Below are 13609 nucleotides of genomic sequence, written 5' to 3'. Positions count from 1 at the left end.
GTGGCCAAACTCTCAAAATTAGTACGCCAATATGGGAGTATTTTTTACGTGAAACATCGGGAGAGTATGCAAAATGCAATTGAACGTTTTTGAAATATGAAAACATGCAATTGAACTTTTTTTTCTTATACATTTAAAATCCCGGTGCTAGCACTGAGATCCCGGGATCGGAAATTCCCAGCACTGCAATCTCGGTGCTGAAGTAACCTTCCGGGATTGGAAGCACTAGTGTTTACGCATGTGGTCGAAGCCGTCTGAACGACCGTTGAGCCTATTTGCATACGTTTCAATCGAATTAAACCACGATTCATTCGATCGAAGGCCTTGGACAAATCTAGAAAAAAGGTGTATACGGAAGTTGTTCACGATATATAAAAATCCACTATAATGCTTTGAAGTGGTCACGGGTTCAAATTCCACTGGTTTTTGCTGGCCAGACCTTGGATTTGTGACTCCAGGCCAATCGTTTCCCATCAGAGTTTGCCAATTTATCTGATTTTCAATGAAACGGTTCCAAAAATTTGGCAACCTTGCCCATTTTCCCGCAAATCTCGAGTTTTCACCAATTTCGAATTTTGCTGAATTGTATACGATGCTGCAAATTTACAATTTTGACCTTAAATGTCTCTTAAATGGATATTAATTGATATGTATGTAGGAGTCGCTGGGTACGGAGGATTGCAGGAGAGATACAATTAAAAGGCGATCTTAGTTCAACTTTATACGTTTATTGTTCAATATAAGAATACGCACAATGCGCGTACGCATCGGGCCAGCGGCCGACCCGCGACTCTACCTACTCTACTCGCTGGCGTCAGTTCTGCCAACTCATAACTAGTCACCGGAGCCTGAGGGGGCCGTGTATTGTTCAAAGGTTGTAAATGCATTGTTAAAGGTTTGCCGAACAATGGATAGCACTGTGACTATCCTACCTCTACTCATAACAGTGTACACCAGTGGTTCTCAGGCGAAATTTTACCGTGGCCGCACAGGTGATAATAGTAGTCCCATGAAAATGTCTGGTGGCCGCACCAAATTTAATCAAATAAATTAAAGTTACAAAAAAATGGATCAATTTATTCATAAAATAAAAGAAATTTTAGCATTTTGATATCTATTTATTTAATAATAATGCAATGGAAATTGCTCAATACTCCTTTCTTCCAGTGCAAGCCGCATTGCTGCTTCTAAGTTTGCGTCTGTCAGCTGGTTTCTAAATTTGTTTTTAATAAAGTGCATTACACTGAATGATCTTTCACAAAATACGGTAGTGGGTAAAATAGACAATATTAATAAAACAATTGTTGCCAAATCTTTATATTGGTTTCATTGTCAACGTATATTTCCGACCAAAATTTTTGAACCGAAATATTATTAAAATGGTTATTAAGTACTTGATCGTGATTAATTTCTAATAATGCATATTAAAATATGCATTATTAGAAATTAGAGATTTGAAATTTGAGAAATTTGAGATTAATTAACTGGGCTAACGTAAACGTTAGCCCAGTTAATTAATCTCAATACTGAAAATGATTTTAAGCTATTTTGTAGTACTAGGAAATTTTCATTTTTCATCATAATAAAAGGGGAAGATACAAAAGAAACAGTTTTAAAAAAATTCAATTCTTCGAACCTTTTATCAAGTTCCAGATTCAGAGATTTAAGAGACTCTATTATTTTAAGTTTTAATTTTGAAGTTGTTTCTGTCATCTTATCTATGAAATCACTAACAGAAGATAAAATTGAAAAATTGTCATTTTCAACTTCTGTCACAAGGCTTTTCGCTATATTTTTTAGTTTGTCAATGATGAGCATGGTTTTTATTATTGTTAAGTTACTTTTTTGTAGTTGTTTATTAATCGAACTAATGTGCGGCAAAAAATCCTTTAGGAATAAAATCGACCCTTTTATATAATTACTTTGAAGCTTTTCATTTAAATCTTTATGATTTACGGCCAAAGCAGATATAACATAATCATTTAATTCACAAAGACGTTGAACACTGTTATCAAAACTTAGCCATCTAATATGATTGTAATTGAGCAATATATTGTGTTTTTCACCGTTAATTTCGCATATAGAACTAAACATGTTCGACAATTTATTACTGGTATTAATTGCATTTAATACTTTTCTCACAGTTAACTCCACATCTTCCATGCATTTAATAACAGATTTACTAACTAGCACTTCTTGATGCACAATGCAATGCATACGAAATATTTCGTTTTCACAGTCTTCGTTAAATAAATTTAATACAACCCTATTGTGACTCGAATGAACTCACTCCCATGTGTGCAAGTCAATTTCTTATTGTTCTGCATACTATTGAGAACACACTACGGATCATATTCGCGTGGAAAGAATTTTGAGGTGTTTGTTTTTGTTGAATACAAGTCAGATGTATTCAACAATATTTAATTTTTATATTTAATTTTTTTTTTAAATATTAGTATTGTTACGTATACTAAACAGAGCCGCCGAGTAATTGCGATCGGATTAGGCCGGGTAGCGTCCTGAGAGACCGTGTGATCGGGGTAAGTGGTTTTAAGGATTAGCGACAAGCTAAGTGCATGAAAGCTAAACAATGATTGCACTTCTCATACCGTGGGAATACATATCCGAATACGTGACTATACAGTAGGTAAACATATTAGACGTCCTGAGAGATCTACCCCTTATAAGGCGGTACGTAGGCGATATCATGTCATTCTGGACTTAGCACGGACAGTGCGTGTATCTCCTTAATCATCAATAAATGCTGTGATACGACTGTTGGCCTTTTACTTGGATCCTCCACCCACCCCTACGCAACAGTATTATTTACTATTAAGTCGCTGGTGGCCGCAGTAAAATCCTCTAGTGGCCGCATGCGGCCACCGTGGCCGCACTTGAGAACCACTGGTGTACACTCATGTGTACCATTGTTTGCCATTATCCCCCAACATTACATTTATTCACATCAATTCCCACATTTATTTACTTTGTATAATACTAATAATACTTATAAAATGTTTCTGGCCAGGAAGGCGCATTGGGGTTACCTGTTGGGCTTCCTGGTATAAATTAAAAATAAAAATAAAATACCCGTCGAAGAGTGCCTCTTGAATCCAATCTATTCATCAACTGACAAAAGGTAGCCACTTAATCTAACACTCAATGCCTTCTCCAAAATTCTAGAAAAAATGGTTACTAGAGCAACTACATAATTATGTAAGCTCAATTGCCAACTGCAATTCCAAAAAATTGTTGAATACATTCAAATTGTATTTGTATTCAAGACCATGGTTTTTTGTGTGTATCAATAATTATTTTTATAGTTTGAATAAATAACGCGGAAAAATTAAAATAATTAATAAATTAATGAATGAATAATTTAAGAATAAAAAAAATCGTGTTGTATATTTTTAATTTTATTAATGACGGTGATATATAAATAATCAATACTTAATACGAAATAGTACACATTAATTACACTAATACCTACGCTGTACTTAAAACATACAAAGTACATTAGGTCGGAGGAAATCCGGAAATCCGAAAACACGAATTTCGGATTTCCAGCGATGGACATAGTGGAAAATTTGCATCGCATGAATCAAATTTTAAATAAAAAAATTCATCGACTTTTAACAATGCCGTGTGGCTCCAACCAATCGAATTGTTTCGATGAAAATTTGGAATGGCCAAAATTACCTATTTTCAGGTGTTTAAATAAATAAATGCCATTGTTTAAAATCGACGAATTTTTTATTTATTTAATGATGCATGTTTTCAATGGAAGTCCACAATTCGCGTTTTTCGTTATAGCCTCATGTACATACATATATGTATGTACATACATGGAGCCCATTGATTTGTATCAATACATGAAAGAACAGCAATTAAATATACATAATACAAACAGATGTACCCTTATATATTGGCAATTAAGTCTTCACATTTAAACCTTTCCCCGTGTTTTTATTTTATATAGGATTAATAATTATAAAATACAAAATGCCATTCAACAGTTGTTACATAATTGTATAATAGGGAGTGATTCATTGTAATTAAAATATTATGTTTTTTAACTTCGACTTTTTGACTTTCATTGTTTGAACCAAAACAATAATATTATATTATATGTATGTATGTACATACATATAATATAATATTACATGTATTTAATTTGATATACAAATAAATATTTGGACTTCTTTCAATACATTTTTAAAGTTTTAGTCGTCGCTCTATTGAAATTAAGTGACCGTTAAGGGGTTTTAGCAATATTTCTGATTTCAATTCTATAGTTTTGTAATCTACATTAGAGTGAATCCTATAAGTACGAAGAATCGTTGACAATAAAGACTTCATTGACATCATAGCATATTGTTTACCTGGAAAATTAATTTAAATTTTATTTAACATAGCATTCATATGTATATTATTAACATATGTATATTGTAATTATAAACAAAGTTTACCAATACAATTCCTTGGTCCAGCACTAAATGGTATATAGGAATAAGGATGTCGCTTGGCCACATTTTCTGGAAGAAAATGGTCCGGATTGAAATCGTTCGGATTTTCCCCCCAAACAGACTCTTGTCTATGCATACCATATACTGCGATTACACATCCGGCTCCAGCAGGTAAAGTATATTTATCTATTAACAATTATCAGCAACTGTATTTAATTGATTTACGATTATACTTACACTATGAATCATAGTTATAATTGTACCCAATTTGACGTCTTGCGTGAGATTTCTGACCACAACCGGAGCTACAGGAAATAATCTTAACGTTTCTTTGATGACTCTTTCAAGATAAGGCATCTTGGGTAGGTCCTCCTTAACAACTGGCCTCTTTGAATCACCATATATTTCTCGGAGTCTGTGAAATTTATGAAAATGGAAAACAACATTACGATCTACATAAATACGCTTAATGTACATACATACAGTACCGGTCAATGGAAAAGTGTCCACTTTCAAATTACGGTAAATGCAGGTATACTTTTTTTGGGGGCTGGGGATTTATGCAAAGCCCTTTTATTTAATGAATATGATCCTTTGCTTTTATTTGAGTCAGCTTAGGCGTGACTTTCGGCTCATTTTTTTTTTTGATTTTTAAATGCTTTTTATTATTACGAAATTATGTTCACAATACATCTTATATCTATTTTAATAGCTACTGATCTACTGATCATTTTCTATTTTACAATTTTAATTTAATTTGGTTAGTAATCACAGTATTATATTATTCTAATGTTAATCTAAAGCATAATAGGAAAAAGAGCTCAAAAACCTATTTACAATCCTTACAAATGTTCATAATACATCTAATACATAATATTAATTAAAGACTATCTAAAGTCGATGACCTAAAGCAGATTGTGTTTAGGTAATCTGTGTTTATACCTGAAGGGTATAGACATTTTATTGTAATCACCGAGACTCTTCACAAGTGTGTTAGTATGGTTATTAGTGATTCTTTCATAGAATCTACTGGTTAGTTTGTTAGTAATGTCTGTAACAAACGGAATATTATATAAAGCATGCAGTTTTTTCAGGTTAGTATATATGGGTGTATTATAAATTATTTTAAGGGATTTATTTTGTATTACTTGGAGCTTGGAAAGGTTAGTATTCGAGACGTTATTCCATACAGGTGAAGCATAGGTTAATAATGGTAATATGAGCGCGCGATATAATTTTATTTTATTTAGCGTTGATAAAGAACTATGGCGATTAAATATTGGATATATTGAGGATATACCCCGCATCGCCTTGCATTTCGCTGCCTCAATGTGAGGTGCCCATCTCATTCTTTTATCAAACGTTACTCCTAAATATTTTATTACTGACTGCCATTTCAGACTTTCTCCAGAGGGGATTTTCAGATCTGAACTTGGCTTATGTTTTCTAACACTAAAGAATATGGCGTCTGTTTTGGTTTGATTAATTTGAATTTTCCACTTAGTGAAGTGTTCAGTCATTGTTTTAATTGCAAATTCAAGATTTTTAAGAATAGTGTCTGGTTTTTTGCTACTTGTGAAGCAAGCTGTATCATCTGCATATAGGGCTATGTGACAGTTTTTTGGAATAGGTATGTCATTTATATATATGGAGAACAAGAGTGGGCCAAGCAAGCTCCCCTGCGGAACGCCAGCTGCGATTATTTTTGGAGACGATAATTCATTATTTACGCTAACCACTAGCTTTCTACGAGTTAAGTACGATTTGATGATGAGAATTAGGTAGTTTGGTATTTTGTTAATAAGGAGCTTATGAATGAGTCCATCGTGCCAAACCGTGTCGAAGGCCTTTTCTATGTCGAGACATACCATTCCGGTACTTCTCTTCATATTAAAGTTCTTCGTCACGTGTTCAGTTAGTCTTGTTAGTTGTTGGGTCGTGGAATGTCCAGTGCGAAATCCAAATTGTTCATTTATTAATTTCTTATTTACGACTTTAAGTAAACGTGTGTAGATTATTTTTTCCAGAATTTTTAAAAGCGTGCAAAGTAAGCTAATGGGTCGATAATTGGCCGGGTTTTTTGAGCTTTTATCGGGCTTAAGTATGGGAATTACGTCGGCTGTTTTCCAGTATTCTGGGAAATACCCGGTGAGTAAACATGCGTTGAATATTTTAGATAGTGAGACTAAAGCTTTAAATGGAAGTTGTTTGATTGTGATGTTATCTATTGAATCTCGCCCAGGTGCCTTTTTATTTTTTAAATTACGTATTATATTTTGGATTTCACACGGATGCACCAATTTTATATTTTTAGTACTGTTAGTGGGAGTTTTTGTGATGATTTTAATGGACCGGTTGACTTTATTATGCGTTGGTATGTGATTGTAATGTTGTGTGAGTGTGTGATGTTTTTGGAAGGATTTTGATAATAGTTCTGCTTTGTCGCAATCACGCGTCACTGAGATTCCTGCATCGTCTAATGGAGGAATCGAGTTTTTTGTCCTGCGAATCGCTTTAGCTAATTTCCATAGAGAGCCATCAACTGAGCTCAATTTTTCTAATTTTTTAGACCAAGCTTCATTTTTGATTTCTTTGATTCTAATTTTAATTTGATATGTGAGCTTATTAATTAATGTTTTCAATGCTGGATTTTTTGATGTTTGCCAAATTTTACGGAGTTTATTTTTACTTTTAATTAAATTTGCAACAAAGTCAGTTATCTCTAATTTGTGTTCAATGTATTGTGTCTTAGGTATGTGAAGGTGTTTGGATCGAGTTATTGATTCCGTTAGGTGTATTATGGAGCTGTCGATTTCGGTTTTGTTTGTGAGTGTGGTAGAAGTTAGAATGGTTTGGTCATTTATGTACGACTTGAACTCTCGCCAGTTAGCTCTCCCGTAATCCCAACTATGCTTGATGATTTCCTCGGGTTTCCCGTCGATTGAGAAGATTATCGGGAGATGATCAGACGACATGGTTTGAAGGGCATTTGGTGTCGATATTTTTGGGCAGTTCTTGACGAGGACAAGATCTAGTGTGGATGGTTGTGAGTTATTTGTGGGATAGTGTGTGTATGTATCCGGATGAAGCAAGATTGTATCTGTTAGTTGAATGTATTTAAAAAGAGTTGTGCCTTGTTGGTCAGTGTTTACGCAACTCCATAACGGATGTTTGGCATTAAAGTCACCAGCTACCACTACCGAACTACCAATGTTAAATATTTTGTTAAGATCGGATGCCAATAATCGTTTTTGGGGAGGATTGTAAGCGGATGCTACTATGTGACGGGTGTTGTTAATTGTTAGTTCGATGGCGGTTAGTTCTAAATTTTTTAGTGGCGGGGTTATTACGCGACAATGTTTAATTGACGATTTTATAAAAATGGCAACTCCCCCTCCATGCTGTTCTCGGTCTTCGCGATAGCAGTTAAAGTTAGGTAGGTTAATACGGATATGAGGTTTTAAGAAGGTCTCGGAGATTAAAACTATGTCAACACAGTACTCACCGATCGCCGACTCTAGTTCGTCAATCTTATTCTTAAGTCCACGAGCATTCCAAGCTAGAATGTTCAGTCGCCTCCCGTTAATCAAAGACATCGAGATATTCGACAAGCATGAGTGCCAGCTCTAGTTTGTCGGTGCAACCGCTGGCCTTGGCACGAATCTCCTGGAGGATCTTCAACATCTTCGTCATAGACGCCATGGAAGTTAGGTCTGTTGTTGGTTGAATGTTGGGATTGGTTGGTTGGTGGGGTTTTTTAGGGATATTTGGGATATTTGGTGAAGGAGTTTTAATGGTCGGTAGCTTTGGGAAGTTATGATCGTTAACGACCGGGATATTTTGTGGCTGCGCCACTGGGAGTTTCCAAGGGTTGGCTTTGACAATTGATGCTCGATTCTTCCTCGATTCCAGCATTTTCAGATAGCTCTGTCTTTTTGGACAGTCTTTGAAGCTAGCGGGGTGAGATCCTGAACAGCCTGAGCAGACAGCAGGGGTAACTATTCCTTGATTGCATTGTGCGGTGAGGTGAGTGCCGGCACATTTGACGCACTTGGCCTGCCGATTGCAGTTTTTCGCAGCGTGTCCATATTCTTGGCATCTGAAACATTGAGTAATATTTTGTAATTTACTAGTATATTTAACGACACTGACCTTTGTGTAACAGATGTACCGGATTTCTTTAATCTTCTTTGCCGATACCGATGGCTCGAAGAACACCAAGTATAGCTCGGTGGCGTTGCTCCTAGGCTCCTTCGTCTTCATCTGTATGACTTTGGTTACAGGGAATCCCTGTCTGATGATGTCATCTTTAATATCAGCTTCCGGCAATTTCGGCAAGCCACGTACGACACTTTTTATTTCCTTTTCCTCCTTCCTGGAAAAGGTATGGAATTGTCGGTCTGGTGTCAATCCATCCCGAAGTTTTTTAAAGTCTTCAAGACTTTTACATTGTATCTTGACATTATTTTGACCAATGTAAGTCATTGTGAAGTCTTTTATAAACTTCTGGGGACATCGGAAACTTCCAAGAGCCCTTCAAATTTGTTTTTCTCCTGAATTTTAAATTCAGGAGCAACATCTTTCACGTTCTTTGCCGTATGTTTTGGAAACTGCCACTCGGTCTCCATCTGAGCGGTCTGAGAGCAGCCTGGTTGAGGAGCTTCGGTTGTAGTTATCAGTGTCTTCTTAATTCGCTTTTTCAGGTTGGATCCTCGCATGGTGCCAACATGTGTTCGTTTGGTGTTCGTTTTGTGGGGGGTGTTTGTGGTGTATGTTAAAAGGTGTGGGTTTTTTGACGGTATGGCGTATCGCTGTATTATGAGCGCTCGCACAGAGAGTACGTCTTCGGCACGTCCGTTCTCACGGAGCGTCGAGAGACGAGTGACCTCACTCTCATCGTCCCCGAGATGTTTACTAAAATTATGCCAAATTATCCTAAACTGACCGCGGCGCAAAAAACTCAAAATTTCGGCTTTGGCTTTCAAACACGTCAGCTCCCGATATATAGCTAGTCAATTTGGATGCAACAAGACATATATCAAGATTAAATCAAATATATCAAGATGAAATCAAATATATCAAGATGAAATCAAATCCAACACCTAACGAAAAAAACGTCCAGGAAGACCGAAAAAGACCACAATTGCTGAAGACCAACTTTTGAAGTGTTCTTGTTACCAGAACGCTTCAAAACTACTGTGGATGTCAGATCGGAGTTTATAGCGGCTAGTGGTTCTGAAATAAGTCTAGAAACAACTTGACATCACCTTCGTGAATGGGGTTTTTTTGCAAGAAGACCAACAACAAATCCATTTCTCACCAAAAAAAATGCGCCCGCAGCGTCTGGAATGGACCAAAAAATACGAAAATTGGAACCTAAGTGATTGGCAGAATATGATCTTCTCGGATGAGAGTAAATTAAATTTATTCGGGTCCGATTGAATGCGGTGTGTGAGACGCAGAACTGGGGAACGTCTAAGTGACGAATGCTTTTTGCCAACGGTGAAGCGTCCTGCAGGATAGATGGTCTGGGGTCTTTCTTTTACTTTTAGGTGGGCCAGATGGCTTTTATTGACGGACCGGTAAACGCAGAAGTTTACAAAAATATATTAACAATGAACCTGTTCCCATCTATTGAAATGCATTGCGCGTATGAAACACAGAGCATTTTCCAGGACGATTCTGCACCGTGTCATCGCGCTAAATCCGTATGTTTATAATTTTTTAAATACTTTATATCCTAGGCAATATTTTAAATGCAAAAATATTGTACAGATTAAATGTTATGATATTTAGGTGAAAGACTTTATTAAAAAACATGGAATTTTGAAGGTGGAGTGGCTGGGTAATAGTCCTGGCTTAAACCCAATTGAGAATTTATGGGGTATAATGGGGTTAAAATTGAATAGCAATAAGCCTATTTGTAAATACCAGCTTATAAAATTATTAGAAAAAGTGTGGTATGACGACATTACAGGCGATTGCTTAAAAATATTGGTGGAATCGATGCCTTCGAGAATGAGATAGGTGATATAAAATAAAGGAATGGTTGCACAGTATTAGATTAAGTGTTTGTAACGAGTATTATATATGGAGATATAATGTAAGTAAAAAAAAATAATAAATAAATAGATTTTATGCCAAAAAACATTTTTTTCTATAAGACAACAAAATCTTTCAATAAACCCAGTTTTATAAAAACTTAAATAATATTAAGGCTCAAATGATATCAAATCATCAAAAATATATTTATGTAACACTTGTCATTCAAAATTGTTGGATAGAAATTATTTAGAGCAAATAAATTATAAAAATACACATTTTTAAAGTGGACACTTTTTCATTGACCGTTACGGTACATATATGGAGAATAAGAGTGGGCCAAGCCAGCTCCCCTGCGGAACGCCAGCTGCGATTATTTTCGGAGACGATAATTCATTATTTAAGCTAACCACTAGCTTTCTACGAGTTGGTTATGATTTGATGATGAGAATTAGGTAGTTTGGTATTTTGTTAATAAGGAGCTTATGAATGAGTCCATCGTGCCAAACCGTGTCGCAAGCTTTTTCTATGTCGAGACATACCATTCCGGTACTTTTCTTCATATTAAGTTTTTCCTCACGTGTTCAGTTAGTCTTGTTAGTTGTTGGGTCGTGGAATGTCCAGTGCGAAATCCAAATTGTTCATTTATTAATTTATTATTTATGACTGTGAGTAAACGAGTGTAGATTATTTTTTTTAGAATTTTGGAAAGCGTACAAAGTAAGCTAATGGGTCGATAACACTATTCGACACGAAAAATAGTTCAGAGACAAGATATGACTTTTTTTATAGATCTATGCCCAGTAAAAACGAATCTGGTAATAAAAAATGTTGATTGCTTCTAGATTCGGAGATATATGTATGTGTTTTTTAAATCGCGCAAAAAAATCCCAAGTGAAAATACGTACTTTTGACTTTTGATTTGAACTGGACGACTACTTAGAGATATTTAAAAGCTGAAAATTACTACAAATGAAAGATAAAGTACCCGACTAGATTTCAATATTCATTTTGAACAGCAAATTGACAGATTTTGAGACATCGACCGAAAAACACCTAAAAAAAAACAAGATATTGAAAAATCGCGCGATTTAAAAAACACACATATCTCCGAATCTAGAGGCAATCAACATTTTTTATTACTAGATTTGTGTTTACTAGGCATAGATCTATAAGAAAAGTTATATGTCGTCTCTGAACCAAAAAAAGTCGTCATTTGTCGAACAGTGTAATTGGCCGGGTTTTTTGGGCTTTTGTCGGGCTTAGGTATGGGAATTACGTAGGCTGTTTTCCAGTATTCTGGGAAATACTCGGTGAGTAAACATGCATTGAATATTTTAGATAATGAGACTAGGGCTTTAAATGGAAGTTGTTTGATTATGATGTTATCTATTGAAACTCGCCGATATGTGAGCTTATTAATTAATGTTTTCAATGCTGGATTTTTATCTCTAGTTTGTGTTCAATGTATTGTATCTTAGGTATGTGAAGGTGTTTGGATTGAGTTATTGATTCCGTCAGGTGTATTATGGAGCTGTCGATTTCTGTTTTGTTTATGAGTGTGGTTGATGTTCGAATAGTGTGGTCATTTATGTATGTACGATTTGAACTCCCGCCAGTTAGCTCTCCCGTAATCCCAACTGTGCTTGATGATTTCCTCTGTTTTCCCGTCAATTGAGAAGATTATTGGGAGATGATCAGAAGGGGTCTACGTGACGGGTCTACGTGACTTGACAGAATTTTAAATGACAGAAAACGCAAATATCGGAAGGCAAAGATCGAAAATCGAAAGATCTTAACTCAAAAGATCAAAAAAAAAAATGGTGCATGGTAAACGGTACATACTCACGTACATACTAACTTAATTTGCGCGAGCAGGATACAACAGGAACAAGAGGAACATGCTTTTCCTCCCGTATTCTGCGCGCGCACATTCTATCAAGTCACGGAGACCGGATCAGACGACAGGGCTTGAAGGGCATTTGACGTCGATATTTTTGGGCAGTTTTTGACGAGGACAAGATCTAGTGTGGATGGTTGTGAGCTATTTGTGGGATAGTGTGTGTATGTATCCGGATGAAGTAATATTGTACGATCTGTTAGTTGAATGTATGTATTTTAAAAGACTTTATTAAAAAACATGGAATTTTGACGCTGGAGTGGCTGCGTAATAGTCCTGACTTAAACCCGATTGAGAATTTATGGGGCATAATGGGGTTAAAAGTGAATAGCAATACGCCTATTTGTAAATACCAGCTTATACAAACATTAGAAAAAGTGTGGTATGACGACATTACAGGCGATTGTTTAAAAATATTGGTGGTATCGATGCCTTCGAGAATGAGAGAAGTGATATAAAATAAAGGAAGGGTTGCACAATATTAGATTAAGTGTTTGTTATATATATCTAATATATAATTTGGAAAGAGACTTTGTATATATGTATGTATCCTTCGTTCGTTCATCCGTAGATCCGTGATGTCATCGAACAAATGATTTGAACAAATGATTAGATTTATTTTTTCTTCGATTCATAGGTGCCGATTCGATTTTTCTGGCAAAGCCCTAAACGGCAATTGCTCAGGGAGGCAAAGCCCTAGATGGCGAATACTCAGGGGGGGGGGAGGGCGAAGCCCTAGACGGCAAATACTCAGGGGGGCGACGAGGGCGTAGCCCTAGAGGGCAAAAGGCTCAGGGGGAGGGGGGCTGAGACCGAAGCTCTAGAAGGCAAAAAAATAAAAAAAACATTTTTTTTTAATTAAAATTTTTTTTTTAATTTTTTTTTAATTAAAATTTTTTTTTTAAATTTTAAAATGTTTACTATTAGATTATTAGTCATGTTTAAGCGGCTTATGGGGCGCAGCCGTCAACAAACAAATGATTCGATTTTTTTTTCGATTCATAGGCGCCGAATCGATTTATTTTTAATGGGCAAGGGCTCAGGGGGGCGCCGAGGGCAAAGCCCTAGAAGACAAAGGCTCATGGGGGCGCCAAGGGTGAAGCCCTAGAAGGCAAAGGCTCAGGAGACACCAAGGACGAAGCCATTGATGGCAAAGGCTCAGGGGGGCGTCGAAGGCGAAGCCCTAGATGGAGAAAGGCTC

General features: G+C 36.1%; 1 protein-coding gene across 3 annotated transcripts in view; it reads right to left on the bottom strand.

Moving 5' to 3' along the window:
* Positions 1 to 3421: 3421 nt before the first annotated feature.
* LOC143914251 (cytochrome P450 4C1-like) overlaps positions 3422 to 13609 on the bottom strand; it is a 23816-nt gene continuing 13628 nt past the window's right edge. For all 3 annotated transcript variants that reach the window (XM_077434413.1, XM_077434406.1, XM_077434422.1), the window contains 3 exons: positions 4730 to 4881; positions 4470 to 4652; positions 3422 to 4382 (listed from right to left, as the gene is read on the bottom strand). In XM_077434413.1, coding sequence (XP_077290539.1) covers positions 4216 to 4382; positions 4470 to 4652; positions 4730 to 4881 — 502 coding nt within the window. In that variant the 3' untranslated portion in view covers positions 3422 to 4215. The remainder of the gene's footprint in view (positions 4383 to 4469; positions 4653 to 4729; positions 4882 to 13609) is intronic.

Source organism: Arctopsyche grandis, chromosome 1 (genome assembly GCF_051622035.1).
Source record: "Arctopsyche grandis isolate Sample6627 chromosome 1, ASM5162203v2, whole genome shotgun sequence".
NCBI classification, from domain to species: Eukaryota; Metazoa; Arthropoda; class Insecta; order Trichoptera; family Hydropsychidae; genus Arctopsyche; species Arctopsyche grandis.
Note: the sequence above shows the minus strand (reverse complement) of the source record. Positions and strands in the feature narration are given on the sequence as shown.